Source organism: Scophthalmus maximus, chromosome 20, assembly GCF_022379125.1.
Source record: "Scophthalmus maximus strain ysfricsl-2021 chromosome 20, ASM2237912v1, whole genome shotgun sequence".
In the NCBI taxonomy this organism is placed as follows: Eukaryota; Metazoa; Chordata; class Actinopteri; order Pleuronectiformes; family Scophthalmidae; genus Scophthalmus; species Scophthalmus maximus.
In genome coordinates, this window is record NC_061534.1 from 2,938,203 (window position 1) to 2,963,020 (window position 24,818).

General features: G+C 43.0%; 1 protein-coding gene across 4 annotated transcripts; it reads right to left on the reverse strand.

Moving 5' to 3' along the window:
* Window positions 1-54: 54 nt before the first annotated feature.
* On the reverse strand, window positions 55-23,641 carry stxbp1a (syntaxin binding protein 1a). 4 transcript variants are annotated; one of them, XM_035607328.2, is made up of 20 exons: window positions 23,352-23,641; window positions 15,240-15,289; window positions 15,005-15,086; window positions 14,835-14,911; window positions 14,513-14,591; window positions 14,204-14,307; window positions 12,882-13,030; window positions 12,273-12,357; window positions 12,047-12,177; window positions 11,803-11,910; window positions 11,597-11,660; window positions 11,201-11,266; window positions 10,929-11,009; window positions 10,686-10,824; window positions 10,320-10,429; window positions 9,557-9,658; window positions 9,222-9,307; window positions 7,925-8,082; window positions 6,212-6,369; window positions 55-2,595 (listed from the first exon to the last, which is right to left on the reverse strand). In XM_035607328.2, the coding sequence occupies exons 1-19, from the start codon at window positions 23,386-23,388 to the stop codon at window positions 6,260-6,262; spliced, it is 1,818 nt and encodes a 605-aa protein (XP_035463221.1). In that variant the 5' UTR covers window positions 23,389-23,641; the 3' UTR covers window positions 55-2,595; window positions 6,212-6,259. The 4 variants fall into 4 exon arrangements, with proteins under 4 accessions (XP_035463221.1, XP_035463222.1, XP_035463225.1 ...); XM_035607329.2 differs by having other exon boundaries at window positions 7,925-8,079; window positions 23,352-23,638; XM_035607332.2 differs by lacking the exon at window positions 6,212-6,369 and having other exon boundaries at window positions 7,925-8,079; window positions 23,352-23,637.
* Between the last annotated feature and the right edge of the window lie 1,177 nt (window positions 23,642-24,818).

Consider the following 24,818-nt stretch of genomic DNA (forward strand, 5'->3'; position numbering starts at 1 on the left):
GTACTTTTATTTTACTGATACTGATTAAGTTTGAAGAAGGAAACGAGTCATTAATGTAATGGAAGCCAATTTATTAGACAGCCTTAGTACATACTAGGTACACGTGGAAGTATTGTTTGTGCTTCAACATTGGCAAACAAACAATTCCAATAAGTTAAACAGTCGGACTAAATGTTTCATTGATATTTCTTTTGTTTCTCACCTCTGATAAATTATTTGGATATAAATCAATTGATTTAACAGAGTTAAACCCTATACAACAGCAAATCATAATAAAAAATGTTGACACAAAGTCGAGCGTTTGCATCACAGAAAAACGCAAGTAGTGCAATATACAAGTCGCTTGGAGGCAAAGAGGAGAGAACGGCGGGAAACTGAGGAGTGAAAATGGTTAAAGTTTTCTTTTAGGGTTCTTACTTTGCACCAGGAGGAAACAGACAAAGAAGAAAAGAAAAATAGAGATAATAGTTCCCATTTTTCCCGGTGGACCCACTAGACAGCTACGGCTAGAAACATCACACACAAACAACGCGGCTTTCACCCGGTCTTTTAAAAGTTTCAAAAGTAAAATCACTACTTCACAGTCAGAAAGGTCACCAGTCAACAAGCGAGAGACGCTAAACAACAGCAACATTATGGCATTTTACACACGACACCTACTCAGTGCATGGCCCAGTTCAAACACCGTCACGAACCAATGAGAAGACTTAAACGATCTGACAGGATACAATACTGAAATACGACTGGCCCCCCTTTTTATATTTTTTAAAACAGAATTCATTATAGAACAGCAAGCAACGGCCCCTTGAAGACAGTAACACGTGAAGCTTCGCCAGAGAGAGGAAAAAGAAAAGGGTTTGTGTGGAAGGTCAAAAATACTTTGACACGTCTCGGCAGCCGGAGGAGGGATGAGTCTGCTCTTCTTTTAAATGTTTATGTTTTATATTTTCACACAGAGCTCCTTCGCTCTCTTCATTGTCGGCTCTGCCAAGTTTTTTGAAAAACGAACACTTCACCGAAATGTCAACCGAAGTTTTGAGCATCGATCACTCACCTGCTGTGTTGACTCCCACAGGATGGAAAATGGCGGCGGCTCAAGCTAATGCTAATGCTAGCTTGGATTCACGATGGTTTCACCGCGAAAAAAACGATCAAAACGTTCACAAAAACAATTCCTACAACACAGTCCACTTCCTCAGTTGTCAAACATATGCGCCAAGTATGTTACGACGTTATATTGACGCCAAAATAAGTCCGAAAAAGACAACTCCCGTTTGTAGCTAGAGCAGTAGCGCGACAACAACCGGAAGCGCCACCTGGATCTAATTAATTCAAATTCTACCTTACGTAAGCGTTTCTTATGCTGCCTTCAGGTGGTATCGGAATTGTGGTAAATACGAGATGCCGACTTGGAAATTGGAACATGAATGCTTCCTCTAGTCGTAATTACGAGTGGGAAACTCTGAGATAATTCTTAAACGACATAGACCAACGACAATTATCGTTCTACTCATAACAAACGGACTAAAGTCTGCTAGCCCGGTGCAAATATTATTATTACATTTGCCATTTTTCCAATTCTTTCCGACAACAAAGCACTTGAACATGACATTCTCGGAATTCCAGACTAATACGTGAAGGCAGCATTAAATCTTGACAATTCTTTTGTTGTTTGTGGTCATATTCATATCTTATATCATATATATTTAGTACTATTAGACTAAATATGAAGATATTTTAGTATAATGCATTAGATTTACATCTCCAACTATTTACAGATGAAGCGATGTGTAGTGGAGCGGTTTGTAAAGTTTCAGTTAATTCGTTCTAATATACTCAAAACAAAAGTTGTTGTTTTTTCGGTGGAGTATTCAAGCTCAGCATCTTTGGGGAAAAAGCTAAACTCCGCAGCTCCTGGAACATCCACACTGGATACGAACACATTGACAGTCCACACAAAAGTCCAAGCATGCTACTGAATATGCACATGTCAAATGGGCAAGGATTAGGTCCTCCTCCTCCCCGGTGAAATATATTTATATTATATATATTGCATGTTTTTTTTGTTTTTGTTTTTTACAACATCAACCTCTCAAACGTCACATCCCTCCTCCACCTGCTTCCAGTCAAACTCACACCAAAGGGAGTGATTGAAAGGAAAAACCAAGAGAAAACCTCTTACACATCCTAGCAGGTTTTCATAGCATAGTGTTACTTTTGGTACTTTCAGTTTTAAATGGCCATCTGTTCTGATATTTAAACCTTTTTAAATAAGTTAATTTAAGTTGCATCCATTGTAAAACATGAGAATACTTGCAACAATTTTATTCTTTGATACAACATATATTTTTTTTTTTATCATCTAAGATGTCTTTTTTTTTCCTTTTCTGTTTTTCAAGCAAGATGCATACACAATTAATGGATTCAGGGTTTCAGGGCGGGTTGGAGGTGGGATGGGGTGGAGGTGGAGGTCGTGGGGGTTAAGTGGGAGGGGGATGCGGCTGGAAGATTTTTAGCTCGTCACTTCTTCGTCTGGTTTGTTCATGGTCTTGAGCTGCTCCAGCAGGCTTGTGGGGGGGAAGATGTGGGTCGAGCCTGGAGACACGCATAAGACACACACACACACACACACAAAGACACACACACACACACGCAGAGCGTTAGATCTGCACGTTTGGAATTAATACGGTGAAGAAAAAAAATGTGTTTTCAGCTCTTGCTATGGAAACCTATTGTTGAGTCTTGCAAAATGTTATATGCAGATTCAAATTTTGCTTCGTAAAACTACTTCCTTACTAATACCAATATTTTTGACTCTGTTAAAAGTGACTTTTGGACATAATTTTCTCAAGCTGCGCCAAAAAAAACAACAGGAACATTTCCTGCTTTAGCCGATCTGAAAGGCAAGAAATCCCCCAAAACTAGAGATATGACTTGTGCAAGATTGATTGGACATGGTGGAGAACCTCATATGTCCACATTTTGGGGTTTTCATTTCATTTAATTTCTCCAATTATCTGTCAGTCCACCTTTTGCTTTAAACCATAACAGTTTTTAAATCTTGATTTGCCTGTACAGTATAAAATAAAAACACCATGTGAACGTCTACCTCTACAGACATGAGAGCTGGTACAAACTGTGTTAATTCACATGCAGCTGAACGTTATGGAAGCACACGGATCAGTGATGGTACCACACGACTGACATGACTCTGTGAGCTGGAAAAAGTGGCGGGTGGACTTGTGGAAAAAAGCCTACGACACCAAAACCCCGTCTACGCAGCACAGCCAATCAGATGTTAGGAAGAAAAAAAAATGTGCACATGACCATGTAGGCCTGCGATTAATAAGGAGCATGCAGAAAGCTGGAAAGAAATACTGCTAGAAGAGCAAAAAATAAATAAATAAACACAGCATGAAATCCAGAAACCAGAGAGTTAGATCTGCCATTAATATGAATGATTATGTGAAACTCGGTAACCTCCGTGAGACGGGGATGAACTCTCGTGACAGCTGAAGACACATTTCAAACATTGTAAGAACTTGAAAAGGTGCCGACCGGAGTAAAGCAAACTTGTTGCCAAATTTGTTTGTCACTTCGTTACCAGATCTACAGATGGACGGCTGCCATCTTAGTTTTGATCCCAGAGAAAGAAAAAAAGAAGCAAACAGACTTATTTGATTTACTCCTCACACCTGTTCAACATCGACAGTATTTGGCCTAACGTTGGTTTGTTTCTGTTGCAAAGCTGCGTGTTTCTTCCAGTTTGATTTGATCTCTACCTCAAAGACATTGAGCGATAATTGACACTATAAACTCGATCCTATGAGGACAGAGAGAAAGAGGCGGGCCCATCTCCAGGTGATGCAGGGGGTCGTGTGGGTGGGAGGGGGGTTTGAGTGTGAGTTATAGAGGTCAGTGTTGGACTGGCCTCACCTGCTTCTCTGCTGTTCCCCCCCAAACACACAGCTTCGTGGGCCTTTCAGCCCCCAGAAACACAAACACTGCGACGTTGACGTCCAACGCAACTACTGCACGTTTTATCGGTTCGGACCAAAATAGCATAACAAAAACAAAGACTTGTTTTTAGTACGTGATGGCCATTTTGCTCAGGAAGTGCTGAATGTGGCAGTATGTGGGGGGGGGGGGGGGGGGGGGGGGGGGGGGTTGTCATACTGCGTATGGTACTTGTTGAGGAAACCATAAAAAACATAAATCTGGTTTGTAAACGATATCGCTTTAGCAGATTAGTCGGGAATGAGATGGGTGTCCAGGACTACGATGCTCTGTCTTTATGGGTGAAAAAAAAATCCAGCGTCAAATGGCGAAGAGACATGGGATATGGAAGTCGGTATCCAGGAGATAATGTTCGAATGTTCCCAAACATTATGAAATCTGGTGACGAGAGGAAGATTTGCTTGATTTTTTTACGTGCGGACAGCTGCTCCACCATCTGCGCAGTTTATAAAACACGTTTTTGTTTTTTTTAGCTCAACATACTTCAGTTATTCTAACTATCTTGTCATGTATCTTGTATCTTATCGGTTTGTTTTTTTAAATTCCATATGATTTTCCTTTAAATGGTTGCCAAATTTATTTTGAGAGGTGTTGCGTATTTTAAATAAACTCTAAAATTGTTCAAACATTTGTTCAGCATTTTCAAAGATGCAATGTTCATAAACCAAAATTTGTAAAGGATGAGTTTTGACCGTTCTACATGAGTGGCATCTTTATTTTTTTTGGGGGGGGTTGCTAAAGCATATCAGGTTGAACAATGCTACATCCTCAGACTGTGTCAGCAGAGAGACAATAAATAAATATCAAATATCATCGTGATGATCTGTTATTAGCATCCAGCGCACTCTGCAGACAAGCCATGAGCCATGTGAGCATGTGACGGTGGGCTGAGAGAGAGTGACATGTTGGATGTAGAGGATTGGTAGTCAAATGAAAAAATCTAAAAATAATAACACACAAAGACATAAAAGAAAAAAAGGAGAGAATCCTTTTTTTTTCAAAGTTTCAGCATGAACTCAAGGACTCGTCCTGAAAGAAACCAGCAACAAATCAAGGGAACTGTCTTTGCAAAGGGTTGATTAAGAAAAAATAATCTGACAGTTGAAAACTGATAAGGATGGACCTCGGTAGATTAAATCTGGAGTGAGTTGGTCAGCAGGCTCAAAGGGCCTTTGGGTGGCGGTTCGAGGGGCGATTTAATCCACCCAGTTGAGATGATGGGAGGAGGAGGCAGCAGGGATGGGGTCACGACCCCCTCAGGCATGTCTACTCCTCAGCACAGACACTGGATCCACATCCTCCCTGCAGACTTAAGGAATACGAACTAGGACATTCTCACCGTCATCATCACGTCCAGTTTCTGAGAGTATATCTGCTCCTGACAAGTCAAACTTTTAGATTAACGTCAACACTTTTTTTCTACAAAGTTCTACGATATGACTTGGTTAAGTATTGATTCTAGAGCCCGGCCGATATGTCATATCCATATGAGAATTTCACAGACATATGTGTGTCAGCGCTTATGTTTACCGATATGAAATGTTTTATCATACAGAATAAACGCTGAAGAAAAAAATTTGCTCATGTTTATTTCCTAAATTCAAGTTCTATGTATTTGGTTGTATTTGTATTTTCTTTTTAAATGGTTAAACTAAAATATCAAGCCTCAATTACATCTCTTTGTCATAAAGGTTCGATAACGACATTTTAGGAATCATTGACAGATTTAAAATATATATATACATATATATGTGTATATATATGTATATATATATCGGCCAATGTATCGTACCCTAAATCCATATCGGCCGGGCTTTAATTTATTCTACATAATGCATTCTTGTACACTTTGACTCTGCAAGGTTTCATATCCTACTTCTGTCGTCGATTTGAGTCACATCTGGAACATAAAGTCCACAAGTCTGCAAATGTGATCAAGTCTGGACGTGTGGATTCAGCCACCTGACTAATGGAACGCCTACTCTGATTGGCTACAGTAACTGTGAGTACACTGTGAGCGGTCCATGCACTGAGGAGAGGTCGGGGGGGCCCATCCCCGAGGGGACATGGGGGAGGAGGAGGGTGGAGTCACATAAAAACAGTACCGAGTGTTCAAAAGAAGGAGAAAGGAACAAGGAGGAAGCCCTTGTGCTGTGAAGGTTCAGAAAGGGCTTCATTGTGCGGCTGCCTTTACTTTGTTCAGTGTGATCTCTCTCTCCCTCCCTCCCAATCTGTCTCTGCCTCACTCGTCTGAGGGGTCTGCGTCCTCAAAGGACACCCTAGTGGACTCTCGGAAGTCGGGATGCTGCAGGTCCGATAAGAATTTGGTGGGGGTGAGCAAGTGGGTGGCACCTGTGGAGGAACAGAGGCGGCTTCACCACTCGTCTCTCAGCACATGCCACGCCCCCCCCAACACCCCTCCCACCAGTCTCTCGAAAAAAAACAGAAGGGGTTAAAACCAAGCAACCACACAGACACACACACAGAGAGAGAGAGACACACACACATACACACTCCCCATTTTTTGCACAGACACAAATAAAACTGACACGCACAGACACAGAAAAAAGACACGGCGTGGCTGCAATTTAAAGACAACAGTCGTTGAACAGCTGTAGCAGAGCACAACAGAAACTAACAAGACATTTTCCCATTAATAAGACAGACTGGCCGGCAAAGCTTTAAAGACATACAAATACAAATCAACAGTACAGAGGAGCATGACAGAAAAGGGCTAGTTACACAGAACCCACTGCTGCAGCTACACCGTCCCAATACTTCTGTCAAAATGTCATTGTGGGATTGTTGTGAAACGGTTGTGGCCGATTTGTGAAAGAAGGAAAAGGGAATTCTATTCCAATGAACAATATTCTCAATTTTTTTTTGTTTCATGTTTGAAAAAACAAGTGTGGTTTGGTTTCAGTCGACACAGAAATAACTGTAAATCTGAAATATATTTAATCTTGTGTTGGTCCTTTCCACTTCCTGTGTGACAGTGGTGTGAGGTGTCACTAAGTCATAATCATCTTTCCACTTGCTTCAACAAATGCAACTTGATTCCAGAAAGTATTAGTTGATTTAACTCCCATGTGCTTTGTGAAACAAAATCTTGATAGTGATTTCTTTTTTCTGCAGTGAATTTGAACCTTGACATCGGCATTAGTTCCATTCAGTTTACTTCCTGTTTGACTCCCTCCATCTTTATTATTTGGTCACAGAGGTCTGAACTGGAAATTCTCTATTATTTCTGTTTGCAAAAACCTCAAACAATATTCTCAATTTTCCTTTTTGTATTTGAAAAAGCGTATTTGGTTAAAGTCGACACCGAAATAACTGTAAACCTGAAATATATAACCATATTTAATCTTTTGTAGGTTCTTTGTTTTTTTCCACTTCCTGTGTGCGGTGGTTTGAGGTGTCACCATTGTTTCTATAATTTCCCAAAAAATTTCATCATCATCTTTCCACTTTAAAAATGCAACATGATTCCAGAAAGTATTAGTTGAAAACTCATTTTCAATTATCCAAAAAAAACAATCAACCGATTTAACCCCCATGCGTGAATTTGAACCTTGACCTCTGCGTTAGTTCCATTCAGTTCACTTCCTATGTTTGACTCCCTCCATCTTTATCATCTGAGCTGTGTTCCAGTTCAGACATCTGTGACCTTCAGCGAGACCTGAAGGTCACAGGGAGACCTGAAGGCCACAGACCTGAATTAGGACACAGCTTTTTATCATCTCTCTCTAAAACACGTTCTGCTCAGAGACACGTCCACTCTCAGTGCTCACGCTTGTGGTGAGTGTATCTCTGAGCAGTCGTGTGTCTCGACCGTCTACTCATTAACCCTTTCCTCTTGTTTCTCGGGGGGCCTGCGCTCAGTGGTGCCCCCTGTCGCATTACTCACCGATGATGGCTTCCCATTTCCCATTGGCCTGTGTGACCTCATAGGCGCAGCGCATTTCACTGAAGGACACGCCGCCAATGATGAAGACCATGACACGCGGGCCGGTGCGGTACTCTCCCGGTGTCTTGTTCTTGTGCCAGTGGCCGTACCGAGCGCTGCTGGGGCACAGAGAAGCAAACGGGATCATGTTATTACAGGCTCATAGCATATTTCTTTCTTAGATTTGGATCCTAATTTTCATTTAATTTTCTCACCTTTTTTTTGTGAATAAATGATTTGTCAAAATATATATTTTTTGTTTAATAGACGCAAAGATGTGAACATTTAGGTTATTCAAGGACATACCTTATAGGGTGACAAATTTAAAACTTCATTAATTTCTTCCATTTTTATTGTGTCTCATGCTTTTGTTTCCATTCAGGCGACATGAAGATTGATCCGGTGCATCTGACTGGTGGAGGTTTCTGGACCAACCATTTGGGTTATCACTCTTTACATGTGACTTTGATTTTACATTATCGTCTAAAAGACAGTACAGCTAAAATCTAAAGGTAATACAGACCTCTTGATAAAATAATTGATAGCTGAAAGCTGATAAAACTGAAATAAATGTAATACTTCTTGATGGAAATTGTGATTTAAAAATGTACGTGCATTATCTCCCCTAAAGTCTCTCTCCGTAAAACTAAATGTGACACAAATGAACGAAGCATCTCCAACTCTTATGTTAGACCATTATGGAAGAATGATGATACAAAGTATCAATGAATATACAGTTCACTGATGTCACTTTGTTTTAAGGTTGAAACTAACGCTTTTTTAGTTTAAGCAGCTAAAACAATCTGGTTAAATTTTGTTTGGGGTCACATTAAAAAAGAACAACAAAAAAATAAAATAAAATATATACCTATGCACTTGAGAGTCAATCATTTTGGTGCCAAAAACAAAAACAACCTGAGCTGAAGCCAAAGTTTCATCTGCACTTTTGAGACCAGATTCCAGGATTTCTGCATCTGTGTTAATTTTCCTCTGAGCAACCGATAGTACATGACTAAACATGCTCCTCAGTGTCAGTCCATGTGGGGGAGGTGACAGCCAATGAGGCAGATCAGGATCTGATGCTGAATCAGTACACACCAGCAAAATATTGATCCGTCAGACTCATCACCCTTTCAAAATGAGTATTGATCCAACTCCACCATTTCTGTTTTCATCATTTAAAAAAGGGCCTTGCAATAAGATACAACACTCTTGTGTACATGTAGTTATATGTGTTTGTTTGTGTGTCTGTCTGTACCTGACTGCAGTGGTGCTGAAGGAGGCAGAGGAGCGAGTGGAGATGTAGGGGTAGTGCTTGGTGTCCAGCTTATCTTCAATAGCATCCTAAAGGGTGACAAAAAACATAAAACAGACCTTTGTAAGAAATATTGTTACACAGTGATATTATTATACAACCATGAGGCGTCTTACACACACACACGACGAAGCTAAGCTCCATCGAAGATTAGGCATTGCACAAATATAGTCAAGAACATCCAAGATGGGAAAACAGACGTTTGACTTAGGCGGAGACCGCAGGTTAGCCAACGCCCTCATGCGTATATGATGTACAGTGATTAAAGCCAAACACACCTCCATGATATCCTTGACCAGTGGTGTCCAGCGGGACAGCTGATAGGTCTGCTCGCTCACACGCTCCTTCCTGTCTAGCTTCTTTCCTCGGCGGAGGGTGGACTGATGATGGACAGAAGGAAAAAGGAGATGCATTAGAGAAAAATGTGTGTAAACTGTTTGCTGAAATACATCTGGCACAAACACAAACTGTTCTTTTTAATTTTAATGTAGAAATGTTCTTGCAGACACTTGCTTGAAAAGGATAATTCATCCATCACCGTCAACATCCTGTCAAAGTTGTGTTGCTACATGTATGTTTGGTAACTCAACGGCGGTCAATTCATGTGCTGGGTGGAAGCTCAGAAATCTGACACTCAAAGTGTATGCACATTCTTTTCTTGGATCAAACAACTTCTCAAGTCTCACCTTCACAGATTCCCTCTAGAATTCAAACAACACACTATCGTGACAGCCTTCAAGAAAAAGTGGGCTTTAAAGTGCAAATGACATAAATAGTATCAACAAGCGAGTAATCTATATTTCATTGAGAAAAATTTCCATAAGTGGTGAGCAGGGGGTTAATTCAAAAAGCTCTGCAACAATTTGGGAAATCATTGGACGTCGAGTAAAGTCTCCACAGCCTCATTTGAAGTGAATGAAGTCGCAACAACAGCGTGACTCAACAAGACGTCTCACTGTCTTTGAGTTTATTCGGACATCACAGAAGAGGTCAGGAAAATGAAAAGAGGAGGAGAAAAGACTAAAAGATTGAGGATCTTACGTCTGTGACGATGGGGACGCCCAGGTGAGCCATGTTGGTGATGATCTCACTGTCCTCAGGGGGAATCTGAGCGTGCTGGATCAGCTTGTTCAGATTTTCCTCCGTGATGCCTGAACACACAAACACACACACACACACACACACACACACACACACACACACACACACACACACACACACACACACACACACACACACACACACACACACACACACACACACACACACACACACACACACACACACACACACACACACACACACACACACACACACACACACACACACACACACACACACACACAATTTACAGGACAGAAATACCAATACTCACAAGCCTGTGTTGATATTTAATACACTACTCACCGTTCTTGAGGAAGATGTACAGCAGGATGATGCGGATCTTGTCGTGTGTGGTGACGTGGGCGTCCAGCAGGATGGGCACGATGGCCCTCATCGGGTCTTTGATCTTCTCGCCCTCGGCGTCTGTTCCCATCGCCAAATCCTGCCACAGGAAAAAAGTCAGGTCTCATATCACCTCTGTCACGTAAATTAAAGATCCACGTGCAATATTATATTGCACATTAGTTTCATCTTCTCTCCGCTAACCTGTTCCACGCGGCACAGCTTGTCCACTGTTCCCTGGTAATGCTTCATACAGTCCTCAGCCAGCTGCAGGTGAGTGGAGTACTGGAAAAGACAAAACACACAGTCAGCACACGCACACACAGACACACACATACACAGACACACACATACACACACACACACAAACAGGAAAACATACAAACACGCGTTTGTGCATACACACACTAACAAACAGGAAAACATACAAACACGCACGTGCACATACACACACACACACACACACACACACTCACCTTGCTGAGCTCCTTCTGGTACTGAGGCATCTTCTTCAGCATCTGGGACAGATCCCTCATCGTCGTCTGTTGAGACACAAATTTACAAAGTGTGATGATGTCAACGTTGGTGTAAGATTTCATAAAATAAAAGAAAAAAATCCTGGAAGCAGACTTAAAAAAAACAACCTTTGTTCTAATCACAGATCAAGCAGTTGTAGCCCAGTTTAATTTTCGAGGTAAAAAGTCCAACGAAACATAAATAATAAAGTATCTGAAACTAACTTAATAAGACTGAATGATGAATTGCACATGAAAGTGGTATCGAATGTTTTCGATTGATTTACTCAAACATGTTTTCTGAGGAATTAAAGAGATGAAGGTGCAAATGCAGCATGTTCACACTGAACATATCACCTTCTCTCCAGCAGTGTTCATCCTCTTGCTGGCAGAAAACTCCTTCAGTTGTCGCGTCACTTCCCTGAATGGCAAAAACACACAGGCCGCAGAGGACGAGGACACGAGAGAGAAAGATGGAGAGGGTTTTGAACTTTGCTTTTTTTCAGTATCAGACGACTGATTGAACAGATGAAGTGTGAAGATAAAAAAACGGATGTACTCACTGGGACACCTCCGCTATGTGTTTGTGTCTCAGGCTCACCCACAGGTCATCGTCCTCGTGCAGCAGCACCTCCTTCTCACGAGAGTCTCCGATGCCACTGGTCTCATACCTGAAGGAGAAAGGAAAGACACCTCCTGACTGAAAGACACTACCTGAGGTGTTGAAAACTGAGCTGATTTTCATATTTTATACTGTAATTTATCATCATCATTTCATCTTTTTAATTCATTAGCATTTGTTCGTACTTGTAGACGTCGTTCTCGATGGGCAGCAGGTCGTAGCCCATGGCCTGGAAGGTGAGCTCATGCAGGACAGGTGAGACGGGGTCGAACGCCCTGTCCAGGATGATCAGCTGTGAGCGAGCCTTGTCTGGACCCTACAGAGAGAGTGAGAAGAGGCAATGAGACTAACATGCATATATTATGATTTTAAAATAAATCAGTAATGCAGAATTCAGCTGTGGGGGTTCACCTCTCCCATGGTGGGGTCGTCCGCCTTGTAGGCGTCCAGTTTGTCTTGAACCAGCTGGGCCAGGGTGGCGTTGTCCTTGTACTCCCTGACAGGACGACAGACGGACGGACAGAGGGACGGACAGAGGGACGATCAGGTCAGCATGGAGGCATACGGAGGGTCGACGCAAAATGACAAGACGGCAAATCAGAGGAGACAGAAGGAAGAGAGATGATTAAACATGCAGATGAGACAAAACCAAAAAGGAAAGACATAAAAAAGAATACAAAATTTAAGAATATGTCTGATGGGCATGTGTGTGTGTGTGTAACAGCTGTGTTCCTGCTGCAGGTTGATACAGGATTCAAACATGAAACATTCATCCACAGCTGCCCATTGAACAATATTTGTTGACTCTATACTAATATATAAACCTTTATTAATCATTTGTAACTGAACAGTAATATCTGCAGCACCATTCCTCCTCCCAGACAAGTCTGTGCAGAAGCATTCTGCGTCACAGGAGAAAAAATATATTTTCTTATGAAGTCCAAATTCCTTCAGATGCTAGTGGGCGACCAGCCTCGTACCCACGGGCCCGGCTCCCCACCTACGCCCCCTGCTGCTCACCCTCGGTATCTGACGGCCGGGTACTCCTTCAGGGTGGCACACAGCGTGGCCAGCTGCTCGGCCAGCCTCTCCATCACCGGGTTCTTCAGCTGGGTCTTGTGGGGGCTGTAGAAACTGTGGAAGGCGTCCGGGTTGTCCAGAGAGTACACCTGCACACAGCGACGTACAGAAATTTAAAATTTGAACAGTTTTGTTCCTTCCTGCTTTGAGCTTTTTCACCTGAATGCATCTTCTTCTCTTATATAATGTGCACAGTCATCTGTGTTTGTGCCAGGAACAGATTTCACTTTTACCTAAAAGTCTTTACTAAGACAGAAGGTCAGTGTGGACTTTCAGCCCGTTATACAAAATAAATGATTTATATATTTGTCTCCTTTCCTCTCTCATTTCCTTTTGTCCTTCCTTTCCCCTTTAATGTCCTTGTTTGTTCTCCTTCCTCATCTTCATTCCTCTCTTTTTTCTCCTCCTATATTTTTCTATCCTCGTCTCCACTCCCCTGATTTCCTCTCTTGCTGCATCACCACCACCGCTCCCTCCTCCCACCCCATCTGTCCACGGTCATGTGACCACACCTCTAGCGCTTCAGAAGGGTCCCTGTGTGTTTGCCCCGACTACCATTGGCCGCCGCCTCCTGTGTGGATCCTGACTCATCCAATGGAGGGAGAGAGCATCGGGCTGTGGGGTGGGGACTACAAGGAAAAGAATTATGCCTGGGGCAGAAAATCACTGACTCTGAATTAATTGTAGTAGACGGGATGGGGAGCGATGCATTGTGGGCCGGGCGTCATCTTCAGATAGCGAGGGAGCAAAGTGGCGGACAGGAGGGGAGATGTGCGAGATGGAGAGAGGGAAGGACAGAACGAGGGGGAGATGGGGGAAAGAATAAGTGTAAGAAGCAAGAGAGGACGTGCATAGGGATGGAGGAATGGCGGGATAAAAACAACAGACAGAGGAAGAGAGGGAAGGACGAAGAAGGACACGATGGAGAAGCAGGTTGGAGGGGGGGAAAGAGATGTGAGTGTGTCTAGAACAGTCTGGTGACTCAGCAACATTGTGTCCAGCCACCAACACCTATTTGTGTTTTGCTCTCCGTCTCTTCTTATCAACACCCAAGAACCTCTATGTTGCTATTCTCGTCTGTGTCCTGTGCAGTGTCTATGTCCCCCCCCCCTCCCCCCCTGCTCTTAATCGATCTTGAACTTTCTATCTCTGGTTTTCACTCACAGCCACTAACAAACAATAGAAGTGAACCTTTCATTTACGCCCTCAAGAGGAAGTATATGAAAACATCGATCAGACGCTCTTAACAGCTCGGTGTCTACCTGAGACTCGTAGGGCAGGAACGCGATGTTGATCTCGGTCAGAGTCTTTGTGGATTTGGAGGCGCGGCTCTTCACCAGCTCGTTGAACAGAGGATCGGGGCAGGCTGGACAGAAGAGCGTTACATTAGCTTATTATTTGCTCTTAATCACTACGAACAATAGTAAAAACAAAAGCAACAAAGCACAGAAAACAAACACAAACGAAGCAAAAAAATAAATCCTTGTTCGGCAACTCCAAAAATTCATGAGCCAAAAGTTGCATCATTCCATGACTCGTTGCTGATGCAGCTCTTGGTGTAAATGACTCACTGTCAGTGAAGAAAACGTGGGCAGCCTTGTATTTGGCGGAATGAGGGTCTTTGAAGTCGCCGATGAGGGTTTGGACGGACTAGAGGAGGAGAAACAGAGAGAATCAGTCGCTAAATTCTATTGTTTTCATTGTGGTGTACTATAAGCAAACCATCTTTTTTCTGTCACAAAAAATCTTTCACATGATATTGACCGAGTCAACCGCCGTGTGTTTGGACGTATGCTGGTTTCTCTGTTCTCTCTGGTAAAAAAAAACACTGACGCACTTCTGAATATGAATGACAGAGAGCGAGAGAGAGGGAAAGAGATGGAGCATGCTAACCTTCTCTGTGGGTGTAATCAGGTAAATGGCCTCCAGGCTGGGAAGAGGCTCTCGCCGCTTGTTGATGTCCTCCACAACTAAAAGGGACAGAAACAAACATTGACACAGTTACAGGAGGAGACAAGAAGAAAGTACAGTGACGGTGCAGAGAAATGGACGTCGTCTCTTACTGGTGATGCCCTCTGTCATGATGTCCGTCATCTTGCAGCAGGACGACAACATCCTCATGCTCAGCTGGTCCACGATCAGCGCCTGGCAACGGGGGGAGGAGACCGTAACTATGCGAACTCACTTTATTACTTTTAATTCAAACACTATCTTTGAGTTTAGATTTGATCCGAGCACTACAACAGAGAAAACGACGAGATAACTTGAAATAGATTCTAATAAACATGAACTTCTTACCTTCCATTCTCCCTTCTTCTTCACCTTCTTGATCACATCGTTCATAATCTCTGTAAGAGAAAGCAAACATCATCAGGAAACTGAGGGGTGCATGGAGATGTTTTAATGCATTTTGTAAACAGGGAATACTCCTGAAAGGATGCACACATCAAAACGTAACCCCAACCTCCCTCACATTCATTTAAAGAAATGTTGACAAAATATTAAATATTAGATCATTTCATGGGAATATACTGAAAGTATACATATAATTATAGTGTGTATAACAACAGTTATTTGGTTCTAGCATCTTTGAACAGCTGCAGCTGATTTTTTTAATGATTTAACTGTTAAATATCAAGCCTTAATTACAATATTGCCAGTATATCGGTATCAGATTTTTTAATTCCCTAATATCTGATGTTTTTAATCTGTTTTCAGACATGAACCCCAGAATATTGGGTCTGGACATTTTCTGGACTTTGCCGTTCACATATGAAAAATGCACAATAAAGTATAAAAGCATTACAGGGAAGTCCAGTGGAAACAGCCAACATCATCCGGCCCCACTGCTATAGATTTAAAAATAACCTTATAATGAAATTCCGACACTGGAGGACAACAGCAATGCGAAAGGCAAATACTGCCTGCAACAAGGTTACCGAGCAGGGACAGACACCGTGATGACGATGAGGGAACAATAAGATTCTGCTTTGTTTCATCCGCACGACAACAAAGAGAATCACCATGTTTAAACCACGATCCTGATATTGGCCTGATCACTGTACCAACAATCTGCCAGCCGCATTAGGATAAATCCATTTATGGTGAATGAGTGTTTGACATCAGGCTGGATCACTGGGACTATAACCCGCTAAGCCCTCTAGGCTAAAACCTGAGGGCACAGAGATCCTGATGGATTACAGCAGATTAAAGAGGACTCAGACTCAACTACAGAGCAAAACATCGAGGAAAGATCAGGGATGTGTTCATTTCAGTAAACACCCAGAAATGCCTCCAGGTGATGGAAGACACAAGCTGCTGATTGGCTCCGCTCACACGAGAGGGAGGGGCTAAAGGAAGCACGGGAAGCGTGACCATGAGGGATAACTACAGGCTGGATTCAGACAGACAGTTCTCACCTCCTGCGAGTCGGAGGAACTCTGTCTGACCTCCTGCGGGACACGCTAATCTTGGAATAGTTGGAATAATTTTCTCACTATTAATGACAAGAGATTCCCCGCGTCAGGCTCAGTCTATTTCCGACATCTTCTGCTGCTGTTTCAGCAAATTCAAGCTACAAGGAATTAAAACTATGGACTTTATATCAAACAAGCGTCTGGTCTTATCATCCTGCAGCACCTCCAGGGCCCAGGAGGAGACACTCCTTCAAACAAAGCAGCAGTCGGGGGGGAAATCCGTCACATGTGCTCCCTCTTCCTCTGCTGCAGCTCATGTGTTTCCTCTTGCGCTGTGCTGCAGCACCGAGAATGAAAATCTACAGTCACAGATTATACACACACACATATATATATAAATATTTGTGTATATATATAATATAATATAACCCTAACCCTATTTATTATTGTTGTCTTCAGAAAAAAAGCAGATCAAATTGATCCTTTTCATATTAAGATTGATTGGAGCTTTTCTCTCACAGCACTCCTCCGTCTCCTGTGTTTTCCTTCACTAAGTCCTGTAAAAAACGAAAGTCGCATGATGAAAACAGCGAAGTTGGCGCCACACACTCCAAACTGAAAGCACAACGGCGAAACCAGCAGGAAGCACTGAGGATTTTTTTATTTTCCCTCTCTGACCTCCAGATAGAGGCGACAACAAAACAGTCAGGAGCGCACCAGTCCGACGAAAGGGAAGAGACCTGAACAAACACAGTGCAACAGCTGTGTCAACCAAACAGGCAGAGTGACACACACACACACACAAAACACACACTCTCTCTCTCTCTCTCTCTCTCTCTCTCTCTCTCTCTCTCTCTCTCTCTCTCTCTCTCTCTCTCTCTCTCTCTCTCTCTCTCTCTCTCTCTCTCTCTCTCTCTCTCTCTCTCTCTCTCTCTCTCTCTCTCTCTCTCTCTCTCTCTCTCTCTCTCTCTCGAGGCCTCACATCCAGTTGAACAGGATACACATCCTGATCTGACGGCAGGGAAGAAGAAGAAGACTAAGACAGACCTGTAACACGATGTAATAAATTCCAAAATCAATTTCACAGATTTTCTTTTTTCAGAAACAGAACCAGACAAATTCCTCACACTCACACCACGAAGAGGTGTGATGTGTTGCTTGTACACGATGATATTGCCGAAGTCGCCCACTCACTCTACACATTATCACACTCAGCAGAGAGGAGCCGACAGGCTTCTCTCCCTTTGACTCGTGGTTCGCCCCCTTCAGGGATCTTCACCTATGAGTGCATGACCCATTTATTTTTCACTCTCTCTCTCTCTCTCTCTGGATCTCTGCTTCACTGTGGCACCGTCTCCCGAGAGAGAGACGCCGCTCCTCTTTAAAGAGACAGGCGGCGAGACAGCAGGAGCTCGCACCGAAAGTACAAGGACAGCCTCATTCACTGTGGCTCAGCGGAGGAGAGGGTTATTTTAAATTACGCTTAGCAAAAAATAACAACCACAATCTTGAAACGCTTTCAGTTGGAGGCTCTCAAATTCTAAGACACAGGCAGGTCTCTATTGTATACAATCAATAAAACTATGCAAATAAGTGATGATGCATGACAACTGATAAAGAAAAAATACAGTTGAGAACAAGATGGAGGCCAAGAACACGGCTGGCGAGATGGATGACAATTATTTTTCTACATTGAGACACACTGGAGATAATACTGCATTTATCATAGAGCTGAAATGATTAGTACATTGATTGATTAGTTGCTTGACTGATAATAAACTTAAAGTTTATGTTTGTTTATGTTTTATATCAATGAAAAGGGATTCCATTCAAGGTTTTTTGGACCGTTTGTTCCAAAATAATCAAACATCTGGTTTGAGCTCTGGCAACATCTGTCACTATGTTTAACCAAATAATTATAATAACTCTGTATCCACTCACTGTTGACACACAGTAGTTAATCGTCACGATGCTTTCTGCAGATCAATATACTCCGAGCAGATGAATAGATTTAAAAACGTTAACGAAACATAAAAGACTAAACAAGCTTGTCTGCTGTCCACCTGCCTGCAAGTTACATAACGTCCTAACCAGCTACAACCGGCGTTAATGGGTAGGAAGAAAAGCAGAGGAGGATCATGAGTTTGTAGCTACTCCGGATCATTCCCACATAAATCCAGTCCGAGGTCAGAGGTCGTGTGGGCTGAGGAAGCCTTTCCCATGACCGGTGGTGATAGGTGAAGGGAGATGATGATCATGAGACTCAGAAATCCTCCTCCTGCCACAGACACTGTATATTGCCCGACATGGCAACATGTTGACTTGTTCTCATCAAGTCTAAATCGACGTAATGTACCTCAACACAGCATCAAACAGGAAGTGGAGGCGTCAATCAACACCTGCATGAAAACAAAACAACAATCCACCGACTAATATGCTTCTAATGTCTCCAGATGTCAGATTATTACCGAGACACGTGTGGGTGAAGGCACAACGATCTTCTGTGACAAGTCGCTGCTCTACACTTTGAACACACATGGAGTTGTCGGCCTCCTTTGTTCACTTGACAGCAAAGAGCTTCTCTGAGGGGAAACTCAGTTGAGTAGAGGACGTAATCGACCAACAGACCTCACGAACGCAGCATTTCAACAAACAAAATGCTGCGCAAGAATTAACATTTTAAAATCTCTGTCCATGTTTTATCATCATGATTAGGTCAGTTCACTAATAATTGATCATTTACTCAGAGAACTCAAGAATTTCATAGACCTGATATCACTAAATTCTAAGCTTAAATTCCTACAAAGGAAATGAAGTACATATATTTAATGAGGCAAAATAAATAATTATAGGTGTTCTTATATTCATGAAGGGCTACAATTTGCAAATATTTCACTAGAGTATAACCATTTCATTTCTAAAGTGAAGAAAAATAATATCAAGTCTTGTGGATCACTCTGTTCTTTTCCATTTAAAAGGTTGTGTGCAATCATAGACATATTCATTAATGTGTCCAATCAAATGTATTCAATATTCAATTTTTATCTGAAATACCTCACACGACGGAACCTAAAGACCTCGTTTCGCCGTCTTTAAAGACTAAATGCTCATTGAAAGGGTCAGTGCTTAAGCAGCTAATCATAATAATTCATAGGGGGTGTTTACTCTGTCCTGTGTCCTATAAGCACTTATGGTAAACTCTAAATGAATCTGGGAAATTCAAATGGCAGACAGTCACAGTATATAACAGACTGAGGGAGAGTAAGTGAACCGCAGGCTGCAGCGACCTGAGCGATCTGCAGCCTCATCCTGCTCAGCTGTACCGGTTCATATGCAGCATAGAGAACCAAAAACATCAATAGCTAGTGATTCTATTTTACTATCTTTACAGTCAACATAACATCTTGACACATGGTCACCGACACGCCGTGCTACCCTCTCCCTTCCTCTTTCCCCTTAGTCTGGGTTTGTCTCTTTTTGTTTACGTCGCTGTTGAGGACGACAGCATCTTGGCTCTCGTATACCGCCGGTCTGTCTATACGTAGATATTTCTGTAACGCAACTGTTAAATTTGTCTCCTTGTGTGTGTGTTTGTGTGTATGTAAGAGGAGGATGGAGAGAGCAGTCACGTGCTGCAGAGAGGAGTGGGAGGGAAGAGGAGGTCTGCCAGCTCTGACACAGCACTCTTCCTCGGTGGAAGAGAGAAAGAGGGAATTCATTGGGATTATGAGCGAATGTATGACCCTGCACTAGCGAGCTATAATGTCCGACAGCTCTCCGTGCTCTGTGAATCACTGTGACGTGACATTTCAGCACAGATTTGTGTGTGTGTGTTTGGGCGTGTGTTTTACGTAGGCCTGCCGGCAACTGCGTCAGACACTGAAGCCAGACGAGTGTGTGACGATGCTCTGGTTCAGCGACGCTTCCAAGGTCGCGTGTCGTGTGCACTTGCGTGCATGCGTCCGTCCTTCCGTAACACCTTCCTCCTTTGTTCCCTTGACAAAGCTTGGACGAGTGAATAAACACCAGCATGCTTCCAGGAGCTTCCAAGGAAGAATCGAGCAATCGAAATACGTATAGGAACGGTCCAACATTTTGGGAAACCTGCTTATTTGTTGGCAATGAGAAAGATGAAAAGACCATACATTAAGTACAGAGCTGAAGAAAAAATCTGAAATTGCTGTAAATGATCTAAATAAGACAGCAAATCACAAAGCTTTTAAAGTCGTGCAATCAAGAGTTAGAACTCTCGTGGTTAATATGTTCAGGTGTTGATTTAACAGTATGAACTTTTGAAGAGGAGGAACAAGCAGCTAAAGACGATGAATAAATTGAAGTAAGTTTGAGCAACGTGACGATACAGTTAGAATTGTATGGATGCTATTAATTTGTCTATGGTCGGATGAATCCCACAATGCTTGGTGGTAGTTTTGCAGAAAAGGGATTTTTATATAAATGATTAGTCAAAAAAACTCCTTCTGATCTGGTTTGAGTTTCTCAGTTGCATTTACAGAAAATCCACGATATATCTGCACGATATATATAATGATATCCAGTACAATCCATCATACTGTAGTAAACTGTTCGCCTCCAGAATGTCAGATACACACCTTTTTTTAATCACAGGCCTGTAATTTGCAGTGCTCCCTCAGGTTCATCTGCCCGAGCAGCAGCATCTTTTAGAGAATGATAATAATCTTGCAGCTCAGATCGTTGCCTCATCAGTCTGCCTTATTTTCCCTCACTGGGACCGATGCTCACACACACAGTCATGAAAAGGGGGGGAGGGAGAAGCTCAGCTCGCTGCCCTTCCCCCCTCCTCCTCCTCCTCCATCATCCTGGCTGTTACATCCACTGCTGCAGAGAGGACCCGTGATGGTGTCGCCCTCCCTCTCTGCCCTCCACCAATCCCACCCCGGCTTCACCTCAGCCACACAGAGCACAGGTGTCGCCCGCTGCGTCCCTGCCTCTTACCTACAGGGAGAGATTCACGCAGTGTTTACATTATTCTGGGAGAAAGGCGATGCGATTGACAGCGAGCGAGCCTGCGTGTGCCCTGCCTTTGGTTTTTACAAACTGGGTTATGTAATTGCCCCTTACAAGGGCTAAATAATGAAATAATGCAGAAATATGCGAGGATGTTTGGCATGTGAAGCGGCTGTGTGTGCCGTTGTGGGCGTGCAGATGATGTATCACGTTATTATTTTTATTATGATTATTATAGGAAAAAACGTGGGGCATCTAATCATCTGTTAAAAGAACTGCTTCAATAATTCAGCACTATCAGTGTTTTTTTCAGTGTGTATCACTATTATATATCATAGTTAAAAATCAATGTCTCCATGCAAACTATATAAAAACTGACTATACACGGCGATAAGGTTTTGAGTTGTGGCGTTTGTTTTGTTTTTTTACATAGTGTGATATTATATTTTTTTTCTACCATATCCTCCAGCCCTGCCATCAGCCACAGTTCCATAACAATATTTTATTTTATTATATCAGACTGTTGGTGAATTTACATGTCTGGGTTTGTAATCCCTGGTGGTTCAGGCTCAACTCTTGCTCCATGTGGGAAGTCTGAGCACAACCCCATCTCACCCTCCATCATATCATAGCAGAGGAAGCTGTGTGTGTAGGGTGAATGTGTACCAGTGTGGGGGTGGGGGCCTTCAAAAGAAAGGTGCAGCAGCACCAATCACAAGATATGATACAGACAGAGGATGACACGTTCTTACAGGACAGGCAGTGTGGTCTTGGTGTTAGTGAAACATGAATCCGGATCAATGAGATGAACAACGGACGTCAGGTGCATGCAAATCCTGCAGGGGCGGGGGCACGTTGGCAAAAACGGAGGAAATTACGCAGCGTCAGTCATTTATCACGGGTAGATGCACTTTGCACCCAGCTGACCCTCCTGAGCGCCTCCATGTTCTCAGGCCTGCATCAGCCACACACACACACACACACACACACACAAACACACACTGCTGGAGCATCAGCCGACATAAATGACTCAAATGACTAAAGCAGATAGCGGACAGTTTCATCCGCAGCATCCAAAAGACGCAGGGTTGCACTATGATGATGATGATGATGAGGAGGAGGAATGGGAGGAGGAAGACGAGAGTGGTTATTGCGGCTCATGTGCAGATAATGCGGAATTTCTCGGGCCTTTTTTTTGGGGGGGGGGGGGGGGGGGGTTGTTTAAAGGAAACTTTCTCGCCTCGGACACAATCCGCCATTATAGGGTGAGACACAGCTGACACACAGCTCGTCTCAGCGCCGAGATGCTCCGGTAGGTGAGGGGTGTTCCAACCCTCCACGGGGGGGGGGGGGGGGGGGGGGGGCACTGCTGAAACCACGCAGGGAATACATCCCACGGATGGACACTGTTCCATCTGCAAAAAAATCACTTTGTCGTTGCATCACACGGTGGGCCTGTGTGTTGGATGGGCTGTAACCAGGGGCGTGATAAGCGACACGCGTCCTGCAGCAGCGGCCCCCACGTCGCACAACGTCCAGCTCAATGATGCAGCTCCAGAAGAAAAGAAAGAAAAAAAACTGACATAAAAACGCCGGTGGAGGCTCAAAGGGCGTGTGTGTGTGCTTGCGTGCTGCAGTAGCCCCCAGGCTGCCTGCGTCCTTCCGAGGGAGTGATGGCTACATCTTTCTGTCAGTGGGCCAATCACGGTTGGATAAAAGCCATTTTTTTCACATATCCGTACAGTTGGAGAGAATTGCGCATCGCGCGCCGCATGAGCCTTGAACGAGCCTCCTCACTACACGGCTACAATACAGCACCACCCTCCTCCTCACCACCACCCTCCTCCTCCTCCTCCTCATCACCCTGATGCACTCAGCTCTCCGCATCCTGCAAACACGCACACAAGCAGCCGCAATTGCGCGCCGCGCCGCATCCCACTGAAATTCACAACTAGGCTGAATACCAATTCATATTATAATAATAATCGTAATAAATAAAAGATCTTACTTTCGCCGACCACCGCCTTTAATCCGATAGGTGCCATGATGCTGCTGCTGTGTTCTGGACCGAGTGATCTCTCTCTCTCTCTCTGCGTCCTTCCGTCCTCCCTCCTCTCTGCGTTCACCTCGCGCCGCCGCGGAGGAGCCTCCAGTGGGGGAACAACGTCACCGCGTATCCTTCCGCATCATCCCCCCTCGTTGCATTGGTGGTGGGGGTCTCGGTGCGTTGGACTGCTACTGCGGTTTTTTATTCTCTTTATAATAAACGGTTTACCGCAGAACGTCCCGGATCGGGTCCTGTGAGATTCACCTACATTCTATTAGTCCTAAATAATGTTATACACATTGTATATGTTAAACCACTGACTGCCTTCATACTGTAGCCTGGTACTGTATATGAACAAAATTATATATATGTGTGTGTGTATATATATATATATATATATATACATATATATATATATATATATATATATATACACACACACACATATATACACACACATTACACAAAATATACAGAATAGTATTTGAATGGTTGAACATATGGGCCATAAGTGATTATAAACAAATGATGTGAAGGTAAAACACAGCAGAAAGCAGCACATCCTCATATTTCACATCATGCCTTCACGGCCTCATCAATTAGATAAATTGTTGCCAACTTATTGTCTGTTGATCAGCTGGTGAAGTCATGTTATGTTGCAGCACCAGTGGAGATTGATCCTGTTAATGTAACTTGTATGGATTTTTTTTTTAAATCTGTAAGTTTAAATATAGGCAATTTCTTGATAAGTGCACCAGAGCAGCTGTTGCCAAGGTAACAACAAATGGAAAAGGGGGGATGCGAGTAAACAATAAACTCCCTAATTCTCTTGATTATAGCATATGAAGTGAATATTAGACATTTACCATTAGACGGTTGTAAAAAGTTTTGACAGAAGGACCTGGAAACATGAGGAGAATAATGGACATGAGTCCGATTAAATACTTTCACAACTATCAACTTTTTTTTTTACCGTTTCGATATAAAAGCGTCCACACGGGGGCAGCATGTATCTGGGAAAAAACGCCACCACGAGGAGCTCATGGGGGAAAAAAACTTTTCCTCACAGGAAAGAAAATTAGTATTTGGACCGAACCTCCACTAATAAAAACAAAACCCAGAAACCTCAAATATTATTACATAAATAAAAATCCACAGTGGAGAATCATTTCTCCACTGTGTCACTATCGTGAGTGAATTTTCAACATATGTAAGTTGGTGTTTTTCCATGAAATTTAATTCTACTTCCACTTGTGCTACGCCGAGAAGTCAAAGTGAAATATTGAATATGTTGTTGTTCTATTGCACTCCTGGTTCTGGCCACACCTTTGGCAGGGGGCCGACTGAACACGTTGGACCAGTGATGACTCCCAGAGGGTGTGTCCTGTTATAACGCTGTGAACAAGACCAGTGTTCCTCCTCCTCCTC

What these genes read in the sequence shown, in the direction of transcription:
- stxbp1a (XM_035607328.2), bottom strand. Translation starts at nt 23,388, where the DNA reads ATGGCACCTATCGGATTAAAGGCGGTGGTCGGCGAAA. An exon ending in TCCTGCCCTACGAGTCTCAG is followed by an intron (nt 13,031 to 14,203) that starts GTAGACACCGAG and finishes CGCTGTGTGCAG; the next exon opens with GTGTACTCTCTGGACAACCC. An exon ending in GAAATGGGAAGCCATCATCG is followed by an intron (nt 6,370 to 7,924) that starts GTGAGTAATGCG and finishes GTTCCTCCACAG; the next exon opens with GTGCCACCCACTTGCTCACC.